The 26,393-nt window shown below is 36.9% G+C and overlaps 1 protein-coding gene across 7 annotated transcripts in view; it reads left to right on the top strand.

Moving 5' to 3' along the window:
- The first annotated feature begins 23 nt into the window (after positions 1–23).
- The window catches only part of znf76 (zinc finger protein 76), a 48,282-nt gene continuing 21,912 nt past the window's right edge, over positions 24–26,393 (top strand). For 2 of the 7 annotated variants that reach the window (XM_039748648.1, XM_039748653.1), the window contains exons 1-5: positions 1,883–2,691; positions 7,696–7,808; positions 7,919–8,014; positions 9,148–9,223; positions 15,864–15,947. In XM_039748648.1, the coding sequence (XP_039604582.1) occupies positions 9,160–9,223; positions 15,864–15,947 (148 nt within the window). In that variant the 5' untranslated portion in view covers positions 1,883–2,691; positions 7,696–7,808; positions 7,919–8,014; positions 9,148–9,159. Of the gene's footprint in view, positions 113–1,877; positions 2,692–7,695; positions 7,809–7,918; positions 8,015–9,147; positions 9,224–15,863; positions 15,948–26,393 lie in introns of those variants that run through there. The other 5 variants (XM_039748649.1, XM_039748654.1, XM_039748652.1 and 2 more) reach the window with 5 other exon arrangements.

Here is a 26,393-nt window from a genome sequence, read left to right on the forward strand (position 1 = left end):
TCACCGAAATATGAATGTGACAGAAGAAATTCGCCTTCAGCGGGTTGGCTAGTGTCCCGTATGCAGCTTCCCGGGCCTGTCCTCCCTCCTGGTGCATGGCGGGCTGCTGGCGGTGAGTATCCCAGTTTGCGCTGCAGTCTCTCCGAGCCGAGGGAGACATGGGATAGGAAAATGGGGGAAGAAGCTCCTGAGCCGATCCGACAAACTTGCGCAGAGGCCACTGTCTTTCAGGGAAAGGGGATTCTCCTCGCCGATAACGAGGCAGCTGTAAATCATGACAGAGCTGTCGATAACGCGAGCGAAACTGGGCGAGCGGAGTCATCTTCGCGCCCCTGAAAAGCCTTTTAAAAAGACGAGCGGCCAGGGCCCTGTTTACATTGCGTCTTGGCAGCGATGCAGGAGGCCCTACGAATATGTCACCCATCTTAAAAGGAACGACACATATTATAAAAAAGGCAACGCTAACGTGGCTTGTTACTCGTCTTTGGGGTTAACAGAACATTCCAGATGTAGCTCGGTGGAACAAATTTCCACTGTCTTATAAATGTAGCCATGTATTTCACGAAGGTCGTAATAGAGAGAAACTCGTACTCGGGCCTCTTAACCACGAGTTCTCGGCTTTCTTAGTTGTTTTTAACCGAGTGAAAGTAATCAGACTGCCACCCAACCTCCGTAACGGTAAATACCATAAAACAGTTTCTTCAAAAGTTACACAACTAGTAAATGGCGATTGACCTTGCTAACAAGGATGATAAAATGGCAGTGGTTACCACCGCAAGTATTGTGCTACATTCATCCCACCCCCCTATAAGTAGCTTTGTGTTAGCTACAGTCATGAAATTTCTAGGGTATAATCTCCAGGTCAGGAGGTGAAGGCAGATGAAATCTTGAATGATTCTCACTTTCCAGTCTGGAGTTAACGGGGGATTATTTCGGCAGCGGCAATACCGACATCCCAAAAGCCTATCACAGTTACAGTCGAGTAGTATTTCCTATTAAGTGCTGAGCAGCACGCAACATATAAATTGTTGTGATCTTACGATCGCAACAGGCACTCGTAAAATTATGAAATCAATCGATAGCCCTTACTTTTTTACCTTACCCATCCCAAAACGTATTACTTTATTTTTCGTAACTTGCGTGTATTGGGGAATGATTTCGGCACAACACCAGCCTCACGGTGTCGAATTTGATACCGGCTGTCGTGCAGTTTTACATGCATTCTCTGTTATGGAGTTTCAGTGCATAGTAAATTAGTTGGCCTAAAATGACCGAGTGTGAATGAGTTCCTGCACTTTGCAGGTGTCCAGTTCAGGTTTGATTACAGCCTTGTGTTCAGAGCTGCCAACAGGGGCTCTGCCTCCCAGCAGCAATCTGAAGTGGATAACTGGTTTGCCAAAGCTGGTTGTTGGTTCAGCTGTGTGATACTGAACATGGATTCAATTTAAGGGAAGGCCAGGCCCACCACATTGAAACAGGTGTTACTAAAATAGGTCACATAAAAAAAGTTTTTTTTTCCAAAATTGTTTTAAGGCTACATTTAATGTAAACATGTTAATGAATGAATGAGGTGCATGGTGACACAATTGTAGCGCTGCTGCTTCCTAGTAAGGCAGTGCTTCTCAATTATTTTCTGTCATGCCCCCCCCTAGGAAGAAGAAAACATCTCACGCCCCCCACGCGACTATAAATAGTATCATTTGTCTATAAAATTGTTATAAGTACACCTCTGCATAACACTGTATCCTTATTAACGTATAAGAGAATAAAAAAAGAAAGAAATATGGACCAATTTACAACAAAGAATAGCTTTATTAAATGTAACAGAAAAGATTTAAAGTGCATTCTACATTCAAAAAAAATTTAAAAGAAAAATAAAAAAGCTTGTTCCCCGAGGTCAAGGGGCGCGCCCCACTATTTGAGAAACACTGTAGTAAGGTTACTGGGGATTGCATCCTGGGTGCTCCCAGCATGGAGTTTGCACTTGGGTTTGCAAAGGTTTCCTGCAACATGCATGTTAGGTAAATTGGTGATACTAAATCAACCTGATATGTGTGCGTGCACGTGTGTCTTAAGGGGTCTGATCCTGACTGCATTTGTAGCTTGCTGGGATAGGCTCCAGATGCATCTCTGCTCTGGATAAGTGGGTTTAGATGATGACTGGATCCACTAATAATACTATAATCCATCATGCCCAAATCAGCTCTGTACGTGGTACGTTGCCAATCCTTAAAACAGATAGAGAAATACTGGATATATTTCAGTTAAAGATCTTTTCCAGATTTATCTTGAGAGAGAACAGTTCAACTTGTAGATTTTGTATTCAGTATTTTGTGACTTGTTCTCATAAAATCAAACAAATTTGATTTTGTCTTTAGTTGTAGGGGCAAACTCTATGTGCATGAGAATTTACATCTAATGAATGCTCACCCAGAAGTACAATACATGTAATGTAGTGATAAGAAACACTTTGGGCATTTTGGACCGCATAAACGGAAGAGAAACTTGTTTGTCTGATGTTTTGTGTTTTAAGTTCAACAACAGAATTTAAAAAAGAAAAAAATGACCAAGTCTGCAAGTGAACTCACTGTACCGGTTAACCTTTCATACAGTGCCGGGCTCTGTCAGGTAGCATACCTTTGTTAAAAAAAGAGGTAAGCATGCCTGTGCTGGAAGATCAACATACAGTTGGTAAGTGTGACATGGGTAGCAATTTTCGTCATTTAAGTTGACATGTTCTAGTGACAAGATCAGCAACTGTGGTCAGTAAATATGACATACCCCCAACTAGAAGTCATGTAATGTGACATCAGCTTAATTTGCAACCAAATGCTATGCAATGCATACATTTTCTAACTTGTTAAAAGAAGAAAGTGCTTGTTTTGTTATAATTAAAATACATAGACACACTCTGTCATTTAATTATTGTTAATATTTGTGTACTTTTTTGTAATTTTTGAAGTTGTAAACGTGTTAATGTGAGACTTGCTTCATATTATAAATTTATTTTACACACTTTTTACTGCATTTGACAAGGGATTTGATGTAAATACAGTATATAGCAATACAGATGAGAATCTAAAAAATGCAATTATTTTTTATGATTTGTCTGCCTCGTCCCCAAGCCTAGATGTCAAGCTCCACCGAGGCTAAGGAAGTTCCTTAGCCTGCCTTTGGTGCAGCTGTAAACATACTTGTAAACATTTGTAACATAGCGTGACCTCATAAGTCACGTTAGATAAAGGTGTCAAGCTGAGTAGATACTAATAACAAGATGGGTGGATTAAGCAGACAAGTTTATCTTTGTTACTTCCAAGCAGTAAGTTATCAGGCCATCTCAAATGTGAATCTTTATCAGCTTGAGACAGACATAAAAGCAAGAAATGTGCCCAACCTCTTAAAGCAAGAGACTCCAAATTTGTAAGGCTGAAACTTTAAGTCTTGCAGTAAAAAGATTTAGTTTTAGGTTTGTGATGTCTGAAATCTACTTTGCCAGCTCTGAGGTGAAACTATTTTTTATTAATCAGCTTTTGATAATTTATTTGAAGTAAATAATAAATCATAACCTAACATAATATTGTCAAATCAGCTTAATTCAGAGTAGTGGCATGCTAGGGCCTGTTGTCACAGCACTGATCACAAGGCAGAGCACCAGCTCATCATAGGACTAAACAAATCTGTCATGTAAATCCCCTCTGCCTTTTGTAACCCAGCTACTTTAAGTTTATAAAATATCTTGTTTGTTAGATCACTTACTGCTTTATCCTGCTGAAATTGTGTAAAACATTTAAGAGTAGCTTGCAAGATCAGTTTTCTTGACAGTGAATAGCCTTGAATTTGAATAAATGTCATTTAATTTTTCTTCACTTATTTGTACACTTTATCAGAATGATTAGTAAATATTGTTACATTTTATAGAACTGAAACATAGACACAGTTCGTTTATTTGTAACCCACTTAATGCATTTTAGGGTAATGGGTAATTGAAATCAGTCCTGTCCACTTCAGACACAAGTCAGTGCACACGCCAAGCCTCAGCTGCAGTGTGGGAGTGTGAGTGTGGTGCTCAACTCCAACCTTGCATGGTCTCAATGGCTACAGGTTTTTGCTCTATCATAATTAGAAATCATTTGCAGTATTTTGGAATGTACAATTATTGTATAATAAGTTCATTTTAATTTTCTGCCATGACAGAATTTTAATCCAATGTAGATTTTCATTTACTGGGTAAATCATCAGCATACACTGGATAGGATTAGAATCCTTCAGCAAATTTGTTTTATCATTTTTACCAAATTGTTCTCTTAAAAGTTGCCACTTAATAGCAGTACACGCCTACAGATGAAAATGGCAGTTTAACAGATTATTTGTTGTCTTGCTTGTTACTTGTGACTCAGTTGTCTTGTAGTAAATAGAAAGAAACAATGACAAAGCATGAAATGTTCAATAAACAAGTTATTAAATTGAAACCAAAAAGAGTACCAAGAGAAGCCTAAGAAATTCTGAAAATTAGAATTTGAAGTTAGCCCAGGGGTCCTCAGTCTTGGTACTAGATTTTTTTCGTTCTAGCAAGAGTCTCAGCTAGAAGCTAATTCTTTTTGTCTATGAAAACAAATGAGTCATTTTATGCCTTGTCAGAGACTTCACTCTGTCAGTATAAATTTTACATTTCTGATAATTTTGTCAGTAAATTTTGTGAGCTGGAGCAGACTGGTTTGTTTTAATTGTTATGTTTTACCAGGTTTTTAAATTTTATAATAATTAAATATTGTAATGATAATGGTAGTTTTTGATGAACAAGAAGTGCACGTGGGGCTAAGTTACAGCTGTTCTGAAGTTAAACAAGCAATTTAGGATTTAATATTCTGAACAAGCAAGTGAAGTAAAAGTTAAGACTTCATTGTCACCAGTTTAACAAGCATTTTTCAGGTTTAATTATGTTAACTGTTCACCTCCCCACAACTTTTTCTTCCTCTATCTACTGTGGCTCTGAGCATCCTTTGTGATGAGACCCATTCTTTTCATGTCATCAAACATCACATTTGGCCTCACTCTGTCCCACACCCCCTGCATTTCCATCTTTATGTACCTCTTCTTCCTGCCATTCTCCGCCTTTCACTCTACATGCCCAAACCACTTTTGATTCTGAAATGTGAAAATCTGAAGTGAACCGAGGTTAGAATAAGGTCGCTGTCCTTCTGTAAAAGGCAACTAACGAAAGTCAGTGTCAGTATGGGCATCCTTACTTAAAAAATACCTGCCCTCCTTGAAGATGATCTTAAAAAAAAATCTAAAAAATTGGCTTCCTAACGAGTTGCCCAGAATAAAAACCTTCAGCCGCTATGACCTCCAAGACAAGGTCTAGTAATTCTTCAGTTAGAGAATTAGTAGAAAAATTGATAACACTCTCAATCCTGCTTAATCCAGTTTAGGGCCATGAGTGCCACAGCCTATCCTGGTAGCAGTGGGTGAAAAGCAGGAAACAGCCTAAGGCAAGGTATCATCAAGTAACTTTACAATTGGGAATGTCTCTACATAAATACTTAAAATAGTTGAATAGTGAAATCATGGGAGCATGCCAAATATTACAGGCAAGGTAACCATGCTGTTTATTTTATTTTTCCTAAGATCACAGCTGGTCATATTTTTGTGGTTGCCAAGGTATCCATGTCAGCTACACAACGTGGCAGTGTTTTCTAGATTCCCTCAGACTTTTTGTGAAGTACTTTTCTGTTTCTGTTATGAATTCATTTTGTTAATATCCATTAATGTACTCAAGTATGTGATTCACTGGTTTTAATTTAACTGTATCAATGCCCATCTAGACTTTGCTGTTTAACACTGAAGAGTTTCAGTTCCCATGGCCTGTCAGAGTAGGACATGCCTTTCTGTCCAGGCATGAATGGTGGTGTTCTTTTCTGTACAGCACCTAATTAATTATTTTTGTTTTGCTGACTGGGTTTGTACATAGTACTTGACATACTGTCCTTCCTTTGTTGGTTTCTATCTTGTTATAGTAGGCTCCTTCTGAGCAACATCAACTGTCTCTATATATCCCAACAGGGATAAAACAAAGCTTGGAGTATACTGCACTTTGTCAAGAGTAATTATTTATATTAATCAAAGTCCTAACATAGCATATATTAAAGCATGCATTTTTAGAGCCTTGTGAACATAAGCTTTATTTTAATTGTTACTACAGTACAAATGAGTGCACCCCCTCTGAAAGCTAAAAAAAAGGCTATCCCTCATTACATCTAAGAAATAATTGAGGTTCCTATACAGTGGTACTTTGTCAGCAATACTGGTTTATCATTTACCAACGAAACATGTCTGTACTAATCAGGAAAGTATGATTTATTTTTTTTTATACAATGGTGAAGAGCCATGCTGCAAAAAAAAAAAAACACATAGCAAGTGCCTTGGAGCTAGCAGAAGCTGTGGAAAACAAAACTGGAGTGACTGTTTCATCTCATACAGTAACATGCACTTTATACAGAAGTGTAATGCATGGTTCTTGGCAATATAAGAAACCACTGCTGAAGCCAAAGCACAAGAAGACCCAACTCTTGCCTCATGGGACTAAAATCAGTCTTTTCAGATCTGATAGTGCCCAAAATATATGGCATTGCAAGGGAGAGGAGAACAGTGAGAAATGCAAGGTTCACACAGTGGAGTAACATGATGACATCATAAATTCACAAATATGCTGCACAATCTTAAAATAAAAGATGTAACCTTTCTCTACACCCTGGGTCAACGGGCAACTTTTCAACATCACAGTGACCACTAATATTCTTCCAAGGTCACTGCTGTATTCGCAAGAAACAGCAAAGTGAAAGTTCTAGATTGGCCAAATGTGCCACATAACTTCAGCTTTACTGCCCTATTGGGCAGTTGTGGGGAATATTGAAGAAAAAGTTGTACAGATGTGCACATAAAACATCAAATCATTTAGGGAAGTTCTTCTCTAGGAGTGGAACAGGATAGATGTAACAATATGCTTTATACACTCAATGCCCGATAGGATGATTGCTAAACTAAAAAATAGTGGTGAACATGCCAAGTACTACAATTTTTCATATTTGTAGAATTTAACCAAGGATGTACTCAATTCCAGCTCCTGAGTTAAATAATGTTGCCTAATTGACTTATTTTACAGATATTACATTATTTTGTTTTGTTTTTTTTTATAAATTTTAATGATCATAATTTAGACATATTTTGTGTTTAGAGGTTGGTGTACTCATTTTTGCTGTATACTTTGTAAAAATTATAACTTTTCATTTATTTAAAATTAATGGGCAGTGAAGCAGAATTAAAAGAATAATTAGCTGTGTACCTTGACAGATACAGCAAAAAAATAAAATTACAGTGCCTTGGCAAATTTATATAAGATACTTTATGTTGACAAGCATGACACTGGGGGGAGGGCGGGGGAACAGGATGATCAAATTTTTTTGAGCTGAATGTGTTACATTTTATTCTAGAGCCTAGCAATTTTCTTCAGCATAAAATATAATTAGAATTTCTAATCAGTCAATTTTGATTAAACTGTGTTCAAATCCTAACCTAGGCACTGATGTTAGATTTCGCATATTCTTTTGTTTGTCATGCTTTTTCTACTAATATTCCTGTATTCTCCCACATCTCTAAATGTGCTTTTCAGGTAAGTCTCTGTCTTCCAATTTACAGGTATTCTGTACAAGTAAATGAACTCCTCTGCCTTCCATGGTTGGTTCCAGCCTTTTGTGTGATGATGCTGGAGTAGTTTTCTACTACATGATACCTTGCAGTAGAATAAGCAGGTTAGGAAAATGGATGAATCAATGAATTCATCAGTGACCTGAGTTAAAAAAAAGTTACTCTTTTACAAATTGTGTGTCAGACAATGTAAAACTTATTTTTATTTTTTCAGAGAAGTGTGTATGGATTGCCCCTGCCACCTAACAGTGCAGTAAATCCAACATCAGGTATTTACTTGAACAGAACAGACTGGGCATATGTACAAATGGTGTGTAAATTATTTTTTTTTTTATATAGCTTCAGATGATGTTAAAATATTTTTATAAACTTACTAACATGGTGCAGATATGTCATTTTGACAGTGCAGTTATTCTTGAAATTAGTCTGTATTCTTTAAAACATTTAGGTGCTAATCTAATTTCTTCAACAGAGACTTACTAGTGTCACTTTGAAAACATCTATAAAACTGACCATTAGTGTGCAGGCTAATGATGGTGTACGCTGTAAGTTAACTATAATCTCTAAGTAAGTACAAGAAATGACCATTTCAATAATTAATTTGTAATAGTCTAGTAACACTTTGCTGGTTTCATTTTAGAAAATAAAAATAAAGTTTGATGTCTTATTATTTTAAAATTACTGAGGAATTGTGCATAAGAAGTAACATCATTTGATCCATTGGTTGCTCTGTCTCTAAATCTTAACGTTAGAAAATCAATTGATAAGTTAATCTGTTGAATCATTGCTGTTTGTATTAGGAGGGATTTTAATTGGTATTTTTGATTAATACCTAGATACTGTTTCTATTTTATCTATTTATTCGAAATGTACAACAATCCTTTTATGGCCATCTCTGTATACTATGTTTAATGTTGTTCTCCACCTGTTCTCATATTTCTGGTATTCTAATTGAATATATTGAATATATAATATTCTAACTACTCTAAAGTTTGTTTTGCATTAGTTGTGTTAATTTTTTTTAGCATTAACTAGTTTTATTTTGACAGAATGCACTTTATCTAAAACATGTTTCATAATTTATTAGTGGTTATCTTTAAGATGACATATATTGGTTTTGTAGGTAAAGTTTTGTGTTTTTCTAAATTTTAATGATGGTCGTGTCTCATAGCTCCCAAAGTCCTCAGTTTGTATCCTGGCTCATAAATCGTATATGTGAAGTTTTCACATTCTCCTTATATTGTTTTTTTCTGCATACTTTTGTTTTCCTGTCCCTTCATACTCCAAAGATGTCCCAGTCAGGTTGATTTTTTGGTGTAAATGAGCCCTTCACAACAACTACATTAATGAAAGTTTGTACGTATTCACAAGGATTGAGACACAATGTAGATTTCAGACTGTACCGTTTAGAAATTTTTTTTTCCTTTTCTTTTCCAAATTGAGGTCTTGTGAACAATGGAAAGTCTAGCTGTAACACTCAGTGATGGTTCCACTTCTTTTATTCAGCAGGCTATCAAAGGTAAGTGGAAATTTGAGATAAGTGAGTGGTTCATAGCATAGATATGACAAAAATCTTCTTTTCAGTGTTTCTGTCACCAGAAGCTGGCACTATAGTGTAAATTGAATTGAGTAGGTACAAAAATCAATTAATGTGTAAACTGAGGTACCTAAGGGAATATATGAAGTTTATTTTTATGTGAAGAATCTGTGCAATGTTTTCTTGTCATGTCAGCCCCTTCAAATGTACAAGCACCAAGGGCTCCCGTATTAGTATATCATAGTAGACAAACATTTCATCTTGTGTGCATCAGTTTAATTTTGCAGTTTTAGAAGTTAAAAGAATATATCTACTTGCTATTTGAAATCTGTAAAGTGCAATTTACATTAAGCTTCTGTCATTTTTCACATTTTGTTTATGGAAGAAAACATATTGTATTAGTGAATTAGTGTTTATACAGGCCAGCTAATGAAATGTAATAAGAATTTACATAGGTGATTGCTTGTAGCTCTTTGAGCTGACTTGCAGAGTTCAGTTATTAATAAAATTGCATCTGTATTACTTAAGCATTTTCTTATTTCTTACAGTATTCAACGTATAAAGCCAAACACAGTTGAACATTGCTATAGGGATGCAACTAACAGTTATTTTGACAATCAATTAGTAGGCCAATAGTTGTTTTGATTAATCTTTTTCTTTTATGCAATGTTTTTGTTCAAAAGTGCAACTGTTTTATTTAAAAAGAAACTTTTTATACCTTGCACAATGCGATTATTCATAAAAACAGTAATAGTATACTCTAAAATTACATTTACAAAAATGCATAGCAGTAACTTTTATTACAAGCTTTAAATTCTAGCTTAATACTTTCAAGGCTATTGATGTCAACGGTTGGGTGGCTGGCACTATTAGGCATCGTCAAAACTTGTCTAGAGTGTATTGTTTGATTGTATCCGCTAGATGTCAGCAAAGACTGCAAGATGAAATGATTGTGTTGCATTTGACATTTCTTTTTTCTTTACAATATGGCATTAAATAACAGCTACCACTATCATCAAAAGAACTGCTCTTTAAACTAAGTTTTACATATTGTTGATGAGTCAGATTCTGCTGATGAAGATGTTGATTAATGTGTATTTTTTTTCATGGGGGACTGTTTAATATCATGCCCTTGGTTTATTGTATTAGGGTTTATACACTGTTGCTGGGGGGCTTGTTTTGCTTTGGACGTGATCTGTCACTAGGTATATCAGAGGACTGGGACTTTGTGAATCGAGGTCTAGCCTCACATTGGGGTTAAAATGAGGGGAGAGAAGGAGGGCAAGCAATCTATCCTTTTAATCCTTATAATTGTAAGAGCCAACGTAAAAATAGCCTTTATGACAATAACTCCTGGAAAAATTGGAAATTAAGATCAAGGCAATCTTATGTAATAATGTACTATCTTAAATTTAGACTACAAAATTTCATCAAAGGTTCAGAAGCAATGTCTCCATGACCAAACAGTTAACTTTATGAGCTAGAATGTTAAAGGTCTCAATCATGAATTAAAGAGAAAAAGTATTCTCTCACTTAACAGGACTAAATCTAAAATAGTATTTTTACACTTATTAAGTAAGGATCAGTTTTGGTTGCTCAGAGACTGGACTGGCCTAGCCAAATTATTCCATTCCAGCTTTACAAAGAAAACTAGAGATGTGGGAATGCTTATACATAGAACAATCTCATTTGTAGTATTAGATTGTGATCGTCATGGGTAATTTTTTTTAACTGTAAATTGATTTTGATAAATATCTACACACCTAATGTGGATGATAGGGACTTCATCCAAAACATATTTGCATCCATTCCCAATGTGAACACTCATTAAAATTATAATGGTTGGTGACTTTAATTGTGTTTTAAATCCAGACTTAGATAGGTATCCTGCCACAGGGACAATGGTAGGTCTCCTGCCACAGGGGCAATGACATCTAACACTGCAAAAACAATTAACATAGTTTGTAACAGATCACAACTTATCAGACCCCTGGAGATTTCTAAACCCAAGCTGAAGAGCATATTCCTTCTATTCACCAGTGCATCACTGTTATTCAAGAATTGATTATTTCTTTATAGATAAAAATTTCTTGCCTATGATTAAATCTTTTAAGTTCAATGCTGTTGTTATCTCCAACCACACCCCTTTGATCATGGAGCTTAAATTACTATGCCCCACATACTCCTCTCGCAGCTGGCATCTTAACCCACTTTTATTACCAGACGAGAACTGTACAGAATTTATATCCAAGCAAAAGCAATTTTTTTTTTTTTTTTTTAAAGAGACAGATACATCCTCGGAGGTCTCTGCAGGAATACTCTGGGGAAATTCTGAAGGCTTTCTTAAGAGGACAGATTATTTCATATCTTTCCTACAAAAATAAATGGGAAACCAAGAAGGTATCGGTGCTAATCGGTGAAATTAACAGAACAGATCAAAAGCATGCCAGGTGTCCAAATGAGGCACTTCATAGGAAAAGACGGGCTTTACATACAGAACTCAACCTCTTGACAACTAAAGAAACAGAAGAGCTCATTTTTAAATCAAGACAACATTACTATTGAACACAGAGAGAAGGCTAGTAAGATTTTAGCTCAACAAATCCACAAGCAGGAAGTTCATAATGCAATACCAGTAATTGCCAACACAGACGGAGACAAAATCATTGACCATAAAAACATAATGCACATATTTAAAGACTACTATAAGTTCTTTTATTGTACTCAGTTTAATGAAGACTAGGGGGCTCCATACTCTGCTCACTTCGCTCGCCCTCCCCCGGGGTTGGTGTACCGTTTATACAACTTAAAGAGTTTGTTATTTTCATGTGAATTGTTACATATGCATTATTTTCACTTTTACTTTACTTTACTTTTGTAAAAACCAAACATGTCCTTTATTTCCAGTCCCGGGCGTGGTTAAATCTTTCTCGCAGGACGTATAACGCTGCTTGTGTTGTGAAGGGGGGAGGGTCAGCTGAACGCACCCTAAGGAGATACTGTCGGATCGGCTATGGCTGTCTGCTGCTGGCGAGCTGCGTGTTCTGTTTGTCGCGCTGCACGTCGATCATTTAAAAGCCTGTACAGCAGCTGTCCTTTTGCCACTTCGTGTCTCTACCGTTCGCATTGTTAATAGGGGACTGAACGCACACTAAGCAGAAGCAGTCGAATCATCTGCTGGCTTTCTGTTGCTGATGGCGAGCTGCTTGTTCTGCTTGTTTTAAGAGCTGGGAGCTCATGATGTCTTTCTGCCAAAAACATTCCAACAACTGCATGGTTAGAAGTCCGTGAACTTGTTTTAAATGTCTCGCTGCCTTGACTTATGTGACAATAAAGTGTCTCTTGCGGGACGTCAAATTGTCTTCCGAGAAGATCACGTCTCGTCTCCCTCCCAAGATTTTTTTTCTTTATAATAGAGAGAAAAGACACAATCTAATGCGTTTTCTGATACATTACGGATACCACAACTAGATACTCTCAGTGCAGAGGAATTGGATGAAAATCAGAATTACTAGATGCTATAAGTTCACTTCAGAGTGGGAAAGCAGCAGGCCCTGATGGCTACCCTGCTGAATTTTATAAAAATTTCTCAATTAAGTTAGCTCCCCTTTTTATTAGCAACATTTACAGAAGCTAGAGACAATAAAATTCTACCTTCGCCAAGCGTTAATTACCATTTTTCCTAAGCAAAATAAGGACTTATTACAATGTACATCATATAGACTAATGTCAGTTTTGAATAATGATGTTAAGATACTCTCTAAAGTCCTAGCTAGAAGGATTGAGAAAGTGCTTCCTTCAGTAATATCATAAGACCAAACTGGGTTTATTAAAGGCAAACACTTAGCTTCAAATATTCAATGCTTATTTAATATAATATATTTACCCACAAAGTCTAACACCCCAGAGATAATCTTATCTTTGGATGCAGAAAAAGCATTTGATATGGTTGAATGGAACTACGTTTTCACTACATTGGAGAAATTTGGGTTTGGCCCGAACATATGTGCATGGATCAAACTACTATATACCAGTCCAGAAGCTTCAGTTTGTATTAACAACATTATTTCAGACTACTTCAAACTAGAACTGGGTACTAGACAAGGATGTTCCTTGTCACCACTGCTTTTTGAAATCGTCATTGAGCCACTGGCAGTTCACTGTCAAAATGCTTATGAGATATAGGGGATTATCAGGAAGAACTTCAACAGAAAATTTCACTATATGCAGATGATATGGTACTATATATGTCAGATCCACAAAATACTGTGTGGGCAGTCCTAACAGCACTAACAGAATTTCAAAAAAATTTCTGGTCTTAGAATTCATTTGAATAAAAGTGTGCTCTTTCCAGTGAACTCTCTAGCACACTAGATTGGACACCTTCCCTTTTATCATCGCAGATCAGTTTAAATACCTAGGGGTAAACATCACAAGTAAACAAAGTTCTTTATCGACAACATTTTGCTGTCTGCATGGAAAAACTTAAGCAAGACTTGCCTAGATGGTCTACCCTCCATCTCACTTTAGCTGGAAGAATTAACACTGTCAAGATTAGTATCCTTCCTAAGCTTCTTTTTCTATTGTAAAGCATTCCCATATATATCAATACATCATTTTTTAAGATCTCAGATTCAATCATAACTGCATTTATTTGGAATTCAAAACATCTACATATCCAAAGGGCAACCCTACAAAGACCTAAGGCAGAAGGTGGCATGGCTCTACCTAACTTTCAGTTTTATTACTGGGCAGCAAATATGCAAGGTAAAAAACCCTGGATATTGACACAAATAGATGAACACACACAGGCTTGGTCCGCAATAGAAATAAAATCCTGCAGTACTACTTTATATTCCTTGCTTTGTGCCCCAGTAAATACAAGTTTTCACCAATATAATAAAACCCAATTGTGCTTCATTCTCTCAGAATATGGAACCAATGTAGGAAGTACTTCATGATTGAGAAGCTTTTATCTGTGGCACCTTTTAACAATAACCAACTTTTTCCACCTTCTCGAATGTACACAGTTTTTAATGTTTGGAAAACATTCGGGATTAAATCACTGAGAAATTTATATATAGACGTCTTCGTATCCTACAAACAGTTACATTCCAAATTTAACTCTCCAGGAAAACATTTATTTCACTACCTCCAAATTTAAAACTTTGCTTGATAAAACTATTTTTCCTCACCTCCTACCTACTTCTAATCCAGAAAAATTATCGATCAGTCTTGAGGACTTGGACAGCATCTCCATGATATATAAAAACATAAAAGTCCCTTTCTTTCAAAGATCTCAGAGGACAGCTGGGAAAGATCTCTCACTCAACATTTCAGAAAAGGAGTGGAAGGCAACAATGCACAGAATTCACTCAAGCTCCATTTGCTCAAAGCATACAATTATTCAACTTAAAATTATATATCAAGCACATCTGTCTTGTTTAAAACTGTCCATAATGTTTACCCAGGGCAAAATCCCACCTGCAAACATTGCAATCAAGTTCCAGCCTCATTGTGCTCATTTAGGCATGCACCAAATTAACATTATTCTGGACCAAATGCCTTTCAGACAGCCTTGGTGTCACAGTCTCTCCTAATCCATTAATAGTTGTGTTTGGGGTACTTCCAGATGGACTTAATGTGGAGAAGGACAAACAAACTGTAATCGCCTTTACTTCACTATTGGTATGTAACTTATCTTGCTCAACAGAAAGAATCCTAACTCGCCTCTTTTATGTCAGAGGGTAACTGATGTTATATATTATTTGAAATTGGAAAAAAATCAAATTCTCGCTTAGGGGATCTGTGTTTTTTTTAAAACTGGCAAGATCTAATCAATAACATTTTAGAATAAGCATTTACATTGAGTAAGTGGATTCTCTTCCCTTTTTTTTTATTTTATTTATTTATTTTTCCTACTATTTAAGTTTTACTCTGTTGGCCTAGCTCTCTTTCTTAGGGGTGGGGGTTGATTTGACTTGCTTATATGGAATTTATTTGTTTTTTTTAATAAAATCAATGTTTTTTATTTTTTTAAATGTTGATTGATCGGTTAATTACCAAACACAACTAGCAATATCTGCTGACATTATATCACCCTTCATTAAGGTATTGTTGGTTAGCTTTTTTTTTTTTTAAACTATTTACAAACAGTTTCTGCCGCCCCATTAATTCATTAGTATTAGTTTTTCAGAAAAATGCATTTATTATAGGAATAATAATTTCCGTTTACAATTCACTAGCTTCTTTAAAATATGTTTTTCTGCTCACCAATCTGCCTCTGTAAGTTTTATTAGCCGTTTAAGGCTTCACACAATATCCTATTTATTGGCTATGTCCTTAATTATTATGTTTGTATGAAACTGAAGACAGGACTCTTGAATAAGAGGGAGAGGTGGGTGTTCATTTCAAAAAATGTGACCTAGTGTGAAGGGGCTTACTACTTGCAGGCTACTTTCATTTTCAGGAGTTATTTGTTATTGTTTGTTTGTTTGTTTTGAAACAGTAATGGAAAACATGTATTTGACCTTGTACCATTTCTCTTTTGACCTTTGCTAAAGTGTACTCCAGAAGAAGTCAGTGTCAAAGTTAGTTTAAAAGTTCTTTTTCTTTCTAATAGATGGAAAGTTGATTGATGGGGACACCATACAACTAGAAGATGGAACCACTGCATACATCCAGCAGGTTACTGTCCAACAGAAAGGTCAGTAAACTAGAAATGATTTAGTTGTTACAGCATTATATTGCCAAGGTGGTGGAGACAGTATCTGTTTTGCTCAAAATCAGGTAGTTTCTACCATTTTACAATACTAATAAGATTCATTAGGATTGAGTGATTCACTTTGGAGTTATCATGGCCACAGAGTGACATACTCACACACACATATACAGGGACATTCCCAAGAAAGTAGGCAACATGTAAATCCATTAAAACTGTAATCAAAAGTTTGCCCCATGACAGTAATTTCTCTATATCTGTAACTATAGCAGATGATGTGCTCAGTGCAACAGGGCAGACTTTTTAATGCTCATGTACTTCTGCCAGACTTTACTGTTAAATACGGTGCCAGATTAAATAGACGTTCTCTGTTGCATAACCATGCTACATTACTTTGTTCCACTTCATGGTTTGATAAAGTGATTTTGATGTAAATCAGTATCTTATGATAGAAAAGTAATTTTCTTCTTTCTATTTCTAAACTACCCATTTCCAATGCATGCGAAAAAACTTTGCCTTATTTGGAGAGTTTTCTTTCTGTGTTAGTTGTGTTTCTGACAATTGAAGAAATTAATTGCTATTGTCCATCTGTCTCAGATCTGTTTTAATAAGCAAGTGAAAGAACAAAAGGGCTTAGCTTATCAAAAAACAACCTTAAATTGTTGGGTTTCTTGGATTTGGGGTAAATGCTAACCCAGATGATCAAGAGAAAAATTAGAAAATAGCCTGTTCTTAAGAATGAAAGTTTATTGAAGCACTTCTCTGTTTATTAGAACTGCTATGTCGCTCTGTGTTCCAGTTAAATGTTTGTTATAAAAAAGTCAATTTAAATTTAATAATGCATATTAACATCTGTTTCATACAAAGTATTCATGATCTAGAAATATTACTAATAATAAATATATCTCAATTCTAAAAAACAATCTTTAATGTAATCCTCAAAATCTGTCTGCAATAGCACCAAAACACAGTAATTACAGCTTAGGAGCCCATTCATGTCTTGGCCGTGTCGCTCTCAGTGTGGTGTTTGTATGCTCTCTCTTATTTTTTCCATATGGGTTTTCACTCACGTTTCAAAGTCGTGGTGTGTTGAATGAGGAATATGCATTTTGATGCCCTGGGGTCTTAACTGGGATTGTTTCCAATCATTTGACCAGTGGAGTTGGGATAGGCTTCTACTCTCCATAACCCTACACTTTACTGAATTGAGTAAGCTCAGAAAATGGATGGATGGATGTTTATATAGGATCAATTCCAGTTTAACATAGTCAATCTATATATAGTTAGGCCCATTAGTATTTGGACATTGAGAAAGTTGTTATTTTAACTTATTACCAAAGCATATTGGATTTGTAGCTGTATTATGAATGAGGTCTTAAAGTGCAGACTGCCAGTTTAACTTGTGTATTTACATAAAAATTGGTTGAATGGTTTAGGAATCATAAAAATGCTGTATGATATCTCCTCCATCTCAAGTGATAAAAAGTAATTGGACAATTGCATGGGAATTTGTTCCATGGTCAGGTGTGGACAGTTCCCTCATTATTTATTTAATAAATAAGCTGGGAAAAGAGCTGGAGTTGATTTCAAGTGTGGAATTTGCATATGGAAGCTGATGCTGTGAACCCTCAGTATGAGATCTAAAGAGCTGTCAATACAAGTACAGCAAGGCATCATTAGGTTGAAAAATAAAGCAGACCCATCTGAGAGATGGCAGAAACATTAGGAGTGCTCAAATTAACAATTTTGTACGTCCTTAAAAAGAAGAAATGCACTGGTGAGCTCAACAGCACCAAAGGGCTTAGATGACTATGGGAGACAACTATGCTATATGATCACAAAATTTGTTCCTTAGCAATGAAAAACTCTTTCAAAACATCTAGCCAAGTCAAGAACACCCCCCAGGAAGAAGATGTATCATTGTCAAAGTCTACAATCAAGAGAAAACTTCATGAAAATAAATGCAGAGCATGTACCACAAGGTGCAGACCTTGATAAGTTTCAAGAATTGGAAGGCCTGTCCAGTTCTCCAACCATTTTCTTTTCACAGATGAAAGTAAGATCCACATATACCAGAATGAGGGGAGGAGAAGCATGGAAAAGGGAAGAAATAGCTCATGATCTGACGCATACACATTATCTGTGTAACAACAACAGCATTTTTTTATTTATATAGCACATTTCCATACAAACAATGTATCTCAAAGTGCTTTACAAAATTGTCAAAGAAAACATTACATGAAGAAAAAAACAATTAAGAATAGGCAATAATATTAACAAATAAGTAAGAAAAGAAAAAGGTATTGGCAAATGGCCATGAGGATGGAAAAAACAAAAAGGCTCCAGTTAGGTTGGAGATAAAACAAAATCTTCAGGGGTTCTAAGGCCAAAAGACTGCCCAGCCCCCACTGGGAACTACGTAACAAATGTTCACAAATCAGTCCTCTTTGTTTTCAGGCTTCACATGATAGAATTTGATGAAGTCTGTCTCGTGGACAGCTGAGACATCTGCCTTCATTCCATCATCACAGGTAGCTGCAGGGTGCCTTGATCAGATGTTGGTGGCACAGATTGCCACCACAGAGAACCAGAATAGACCGCAGAGTAGTAAACAGTAGCAATTAATAAAGACAGTGATTCCCTGAAAAATGTGATAATTCTGTGCCCATATATTCTATTAGGAATATAACTAAAATGTAGCTATGAAAAAGCCAAATTAAAATAATTGGTTTTAGGCAGTTTTTTAAAATGTTCGACAATATTAGAATTCCACAGTGTAAAATGACAAAGGCAGTGTTATGCCATGAGAATGTATGGCTGCCAAAGGACTTGTATCACTAGAGTGTATTGATGATATGATTGCTGACAGAAGCAGCAGGGTGAAATCTAAAGTGTATAAGGGATAAACTGTCTGCTCAGATTCAGGCAAATGCTACAGAAGTGATAGGATGGTGCTTCATGGTACACATGAACGATGGCCCAACACATACAGATTTTCATAGCAGAGAAGTAAAATATTCTTTAATGGTCAGTCACTTGAGCTCAGCCCAACTGAACATGCAGTTCACTTGCTGAAGACAAAACTGAAGGCAGAAAAACCAATAAACAAGCTGCAACTGAAGACAGCTGAAGTAAAGGCCTAGCAAAGCATCACTAAGGAAGAACCCCAACATTTGGTAATGTCCTTGACTTTCAGACTTCAGGCAGTCACTGACTCCAACAGGTTTTAAACCAAGCATTGAAAAATGATCATTATGTTTATGATAATGTCCAATTACTTTTGAGACCCTGAAGATGCCAGAGGGACTGTGTATAAAAACTGGCTATTGTTTAATACAGCTTATGCAATATTTTTTTGTTAAAACCCTTGAATTAAGGTTGAAAGTGTACACTTTAATCACAGAGAGAACAACTCATACATGCATGACAACACTTGACCTCTAAAATTACTTTTGAAATAAGCATATGGTTTGACAGAAAGTTTAGAGTTGCAGGCTATTATTTGCTATTTGTAACAAGCACAATGTAATAAATGTTGTTTACTCTTGTTCTTTCGGTATCCATTATCATTAACGCTGAGAGGGTTTAAAAATGAATAAAGTATCTGAATAGTTCCATTATCCTGTGTAAACGGAATGTTTCTAATTTCCATCAAAATGAATAAAAGATATGCATTTCAATATATGAAGATATAAAGTACTGTACAGTACAGGCAGAGTGGTGGCTCTGAGGCTAGGGATCTGCACTGGCAATCAGAAGGTTGCCAGTTCGAATCCCGTAAATGCCAAAAGGGACTCTGCTTTGTTGGGTCCTTGAGCAAGGCCTTATTCTTATTCTTTTGCATGTTTGTCACACAAAATGTTTCTGATCATCAAACACATTTAACCATTAGTCAAATATAACACAAGTAAACACAAAATGCAGTTTTTAAATGATGGCTTTTATTATTTAGGGAGAAAAAAAAATCCAAACCTACATGGCCCTGTGTGAAAAAGTAATTGCCCCCTGAACCTAATAACTAGTTGGGCCACCCTTAGCAGCAATAACTGCAATCAAGCGTTTGCGATAACTTGCAATGAGTCTTTTACAGCGCTCTGGAGGAATTTTGGCCCACTCATCTTTGCAGAATTGTTGTAATTCAGCTTTATTTGAGGGTTTTCTAGCATGAACTGCCTTTTTAAGGTCATGCCATAGCATCTCAATTGGATTCAGGTCAGGACTTTGACTAGGCCACTCCAAAGTCTTCATTTTGTTTTTCTTCAGCCATTCAGAGGTGGATTTGCTGGTGTGTTTTGGGTCATTGTCCTGTTGCAGCACCCAAGATCGCTTCAGCTTGAGTTGACGAACAGATGGCGGACATTCTCCTTCAGGATTTTTGGTAGACAGTAGAATTCATGGTTCCATCTATCACAGCAAGCCTTCCAGGTCCTGAAGCAGCAAAACAACCCCAGACCATCACACTACCACCACCATATTTTACTGTTGGTATGATGTTCTTTTTCTGAAATGCTGTGTTCCTTTTATGCCAGATGTAACGGACATTTGCCTTCCAAAAAGTTCAACTTTTGTCTCATCAGTCCACAAGGTATTTTCCCAAAAGTCTTGGCAATCATTGAGATGTTTCTTAGCAAAATTGAGACGAGCCCTAATGTTCTTTTTGCTTAACAGTGGTTTGCGTCTTGGAAATCTGCCATGTAGGCCGTTTTTGCCCAGTCTCTTTCTTATGGTGGAGTCGTGAACACTGACCTTAATTGAGGCAAGTGAGGCCTGCAGTTCTTTAGACGTTGTCCTGGGGTCTTTTGTGACCTCTCGTATGAGTCGTTTCTGCGCTCTTGGGGTAATTTTGGTTGGCGGCCACTCCTGGGAAGGTTCACCACTGTTCCATATTTTTGCCATTTGTGGATAATGGCTCTCACTGTGGTTCGCTGGAGCCCCAAAGCTTTAGAAATGGCTTTATAACCTTTACCAGACTGATAGATCTCAATTACTTCTGTTCTCATTTGTTCCTGAATTTCTTTGGATCTTGGCATGATGTCTAGCTTTTGAGGTGCTTTTGGTCTACTTCTCTGTGTCAGGCAGCTCCTATTTAAGTGATTTCTTGATTGAAACAGGTGTGGCAGTAATCAGGCCTGGGGTGGCTACGGAAGTTGAACTCAGGTGTGATACAGCACAGTTAGGTTATTTTTAACAAGGGGCAATTACTTTTCACACAGGGCCATGTAGGTTTGGATTTTTTCTCCCTAAATAATAAAAACCATCATTTAAAAACTGCATTTTGTGGTTACTTGTGTTGTATTTGACTAATGGTTAAATGTGTTTGATGATCAGAAACATTTTGTGTGACAAACATGCAAAAGAATAAGAAATCAGGAAGGGGGCAAATAGTTTTTCACACCACTGTGTGTGTATATATATATATATATATATATATATATATATATATAACACAAGTTTTGTGGATTTTGGAATGATCTTAAATCAAAATAGAAGCTGTAAAAAGTGAATTAGACTTTTGCCTTAAAAGGTAGAGTTTTTGACTTCTGTTCATTTCAGCCTCCACACTTCAAGTCTATTAACATGCACAAATATGTTCCGCATTCTGTAGTAAACTTTAAGATTATAGGTGAAAATGATCAGAAAGCAGTTTCTCATATTTTGAAAGTATACATATATTTTAGAAAAAAAATCTTAACAAATTCACATTTTCTTGCCAAACATTCATCCATTTTCCAACCCGCCGAATCCGAACACAGGGTCACGGGGGGTCTGCTGGAGCCAATCCCAGCCAACAAAGGGCACAAGGCAGGAAACAATCCTGGGCAGGGTGCCAACCCACCGCAGGACACACACACAAACACACCCACACACCAAGCACACACTAGGGCCAATTTAGAATCGCCAATCCACTTAACCAGCATGTCTTTGGACTGTGGGAGGAGAACATGCAAACTCCACACAGGGACGACCCGGGAAGCAAACCCGGGTCTCCTAACTGCGAGGCAGCAGCGCTACCACTGCGCCACCATGCTGCCCACCAAACATTCAAAGTTTGCTTAAAAAGTCATGTGTACACATGTGTACATAAATAAATATTTTTAAAAATGTGATACAGATGAGACAATCTATATGTATGACTAAACTCGGTAATCACTAAATTTGGCACACCAGCAACAGCATCTACCTAGATAGGTTGTGTTTCATATTTACCCCCTTGGGACCTCTAGTCCTGCATATGCACAGTTGAGCCTCTTAAGATTTTCATTGTACCCACAGACAGAAAATGTCAAGCAACTTCAAACTGCAGGCACAATCTTTATCAGGAGTATTGTATCTAATTTCCTTAAAACTACAGTTCTTCCAGGTTCTGCATTCCTCTGTTACTGTTGTTATAGATTTCTTTACCCCTTTTTCATATAACCTGTTTATTGTTGTTTCCACAATGCTTTATATATTTAACTAAAAGTTATCAAGACACCTGGAACATTTTAGGAGTTGTATTTAGGTTAACAAGCAATGAAAATTGATCCAGTCAGGCAATGTAACAAATCAGAAAACAGATAAATTAAATTGAATGCATGTAAACTCTCGATTATTTTGAGATATTTTTAAGTAATTAAAAAGACAAAAAGATACAATACAGATCATCTTCCATATATTGTTGGCAAGCCAGAACATAAATGCATTTTAGTGACATATGATTTTATATTGCGACTGACAGGTTTCATCTTCTAACTGAGTAATGGTATGTGGCTTCATTATCATGTAGTTTTACTGGAACAAATGTGGCTTCAGTATAATGTAGGTGTATGGGAACACATTCTTTATATCTATAAGTAGTCATTTTGATGTAGACAGAATACAAAGCCAGATTTCAGATATGTGATGTCCGATTGTGATCTGTGTGCTAGTTTATGCATTTTTGTTTCCAAATTGGCAACGTACACCAGACAGTTATGCAAGCACACATATCAAAAAGTGATTTCATCTTCTAACTGAGGATTAACAAACGGCTGGCAAAAAAGTTTTCCATCAAAAAAATTAATCTTTATATTATGCACCTTGAATCGGCTAATATTTAATGACACAGGATGAATCTGTTCTTCATTTTTTTTCTTGTGATGAACTTACCAACATTTCGTTTTATTGTAGTTACTGTCAAGTACTATATATAACTACACTGCTGAAATAATTAGGGAATCCTTTAATCATCACAGTTTAACACAAAGTAAAGTTTCAGGGATATCAATCTGTCCAGTTAGGAAGCATAACTGATTGTGAATCAACTTGACCTGCTATGATGTTATTGAAAGTAACAACCCACAAAAAGGGAATGGTTTTGCAGCTGGTAGCCACAGACAATTGCTCTCTCCTTTATTCTTCTCGACTGATTCTTTTCTATTTTGTGTTTTACTAGTGTCCTTGTTCCTACTGGTAGCATGAGGCAGTACCTGCAGCCAATTCAAGTTACACAGGTAGTCCACCTTCTTCAGGACAGCACATCCATATGTGCCATTGCAAGAAGGTTTGCTGTGTCTCCCAGCACAGTCTCAAGAGCATGGAAGAGATGCCAGCAGATGAGCTGCTACACAATGAGAGCTAGACAGGGCTATATAACGCCAGCTACCCAGCAGCAGGACTGGTGTCTGATCCTTTGTGTGAGGAGGAACTGGAGGAGCACTGCCAGAGCCCTACAAAATAATCTCTTGCTAGTTCCTGGAGTTCATGTTTCTGACCAAACCAAAAAGAGGGTCCGATGTCATCTAGTGAGACCTATGTCCACAGCCCAACACTGTGCAGCTAGTTTGGCATTCACCAGAGAATACTAAAATTGGCAGCACCACCACCATTAGGGCTCATTTATAGGGCTCATTTAGAATGCGTACGTGCCTGCATCATGGCGATCCCAGCGTTCATTTGACGCGTCCTCTGAGCAGGTCCTCAGAAATTAACGTGACCCGTGCGTGCGTTGCAGTACCAGCAAAAAGTCGGAGGGACACAGTGTGCTAAAAGTTGGAATGTGACATCAGAGTCTCTGGCTACTATCTATCTATCTATCGTGACAGAAATTCAATTTGATGTTTGATGAATGGTTCAATGTGGTGAAGCAAAATGCCGACATACAAATGCATTTGTGGTGCTTTTATATTCAAGTATAGCATATTCCTGATCGTAATGACACAATACATTTTAAAAGTCTCACATACCATCTTCTGTGCCATCTTTTTTTTTTCTGGGGCTTCCTCCGGACCTGACAGCAATAGGTCACCACACAGAACACATTAAATGTATGATATTCCAACACTCTGCACATTTAGAATCCTAAGATTTACATTTTATCACTTTCATGATGAAATGCATTAAAGTATGTATGTTACATTTTACAGATAAATCAATTTTGTTTAAATAATGAACACTGTAACAAGTACACACATGGGTACTCGCAGGGAGTTGCGTCGCTGGTATTCTCTGCCTGGAGTTTGCATGTTTTCCTGCTGGGTTTCCTCAGTGTGCTCCGGTTTCCTTCCAAAGATATGCAGATTTGGTGACATTAAAATGATGCTAGTGTATGCGAGTGCTTGTATTCACCTTGCGATGAGCTGATGCCCGTCCAGGGATTGTTTCTGCCTCGTGCCCAATGCTTGCTGGAATGGACAAATCCCTGGATTGATGGATTTAATCATTAAACATTTTTTTCAGAGATATTGCAGTAAAGTGTCATCAGAATTTAATGGGCGTTCCAGGCAATTCACAACACAGCGAAGCCAAACGTGTTCTCACTGTGATGCTATCTCATACTGCCACCTGCTGGATTCCTCCAGATTTACGTAAAGTACGTGCACAAGTATAAACCGTTCAACGCTTGCGTAGCAGGAGCGTCTGCTGCAGCATGCGTTGCGTGTAGTATAAACCCGGCCTTAGTGCCCCATTCTTTTCACAGATAAGAGCAGGTTCACACTGAGCACATGTGACAGACGTGAAAGAATCTGGAGATGCCATGGTGATTAAAATGCAGCCTGCGTCATCATCCAACATGACTGGTTTGGTGGTGGGCCAGTGATGGTTTGGAGAGGCATATTCTTGGAGGGTCACACAGACCTCCACATGGTAGGCAGCAGTACCTCAACTGCTGTTAGGTACAAGGATGAAATCCTCAGAGCCACATTGTCAGACCATACGCTGGTGCAGTGGCCCGTGGGTTTCCCCGATGCAAGACGATGCCCGGCCTCATGTGCCCAGAGTGTGTAGGCAGTTCCTGATCGACAAACACATATTTGAAGTGTAGCTTTTTTTAAACTATAGCCATGGATGAACATTTAAGTTAACTCCCACCCAAGTATTTGCATACTTCTGCTGTCTGTAGTGGTGAGACTTTCCACCCATGAAAGCCCTTTACTTTATAGTTATAAAAATGGAAGTAATTTTTATTTCTCATAGGGTAATATAGTATTAATGCTATGAAACATATAGGTTAGCAGTTATTATTTATTCATTATGTGTGCCTTTGATTTATATTCTGCTATTTAACTAAATAAAATATTATTTTTGAAATGTTTTTTTTTTTCGTGTATCAGAACAGGTGATTTTTTATGCCCTGTATTATTCTGACGTTTATCTTGCCTGTAAAGCTTAGCTCAAAAACATTTTTACAATGGCCAAAAAAAAAAGAACAAAAAAGTGCATTAATCTTTATATGTAATTTAAAGAAGTAAATAAAAATGATTATAAATTAGTTTTGTTTTCTTAGGATTTTTTCATTTATTTAACAAACACGGCTTAGGGGAAAAAACATATACTTTGTTATCATTGCTAAAAGATCTGTAAAAACACCAATGTATAACCAAATATTATTGACTTTGTTGTACTATTAAATGAATAAATGATAATGTCAGTATAAAATAAAATGAGTAGCTTTAGGATCAAAATGTGACTGAAAGAGAAAACTATCCATCCATCCATTTTCCAACCTGCTATATCCAAACTACAGGGTTACGGGGGTCTGCTGGAGCCAATCCCAGCCAACACAGGGCACAAGGCAGGTAACAAACTCTGGGCAGGGCGCCAGCCCACCGCAGGGCACACACAAACACACACTAGGGACAATGTAGAATCCTGCATGTCTTTGGACTGTGGGAGGAAACCCACGCAGACACGGGGAGAACATGCAAACTCTACGCAGGGAGGACCCGGGAAGCCAACCCAGGTCTCTTAACTGCGAGGCAGCAGCGCTACTCACTGCACCACCGTGCCGCCCTAGAGAAAATTATTTAAAAAAAAAAAAAAAAACATGATTTTACTTTCATTTATAGTAAAATAAATTTGTACAGCATTATTAATGTGTTAGTGAAACATTTAGTTAAAAAAAATACATAAAATGTAGCAAAAACAATGTTTTGATCTTTACTTTTTTTGTAGGAATTACATTCATATAAT

Source organism: Polypterus senegalus, chromosome 3 (genome assembly GCF_016835505.1).
Source record: "Polypterus senegalus isolate Bchr_013 chromosome 3, ASM1683550v1, whole genome shotgun sequence".
In the NCBI taxonomy this organism is placed as follows: domain Eukaryota; kingdom Metazoa; phylum Chordata; class Cladistia; order Polypteriformes; family Polypteridae; genus Polypterus; species Polypterus senegalus.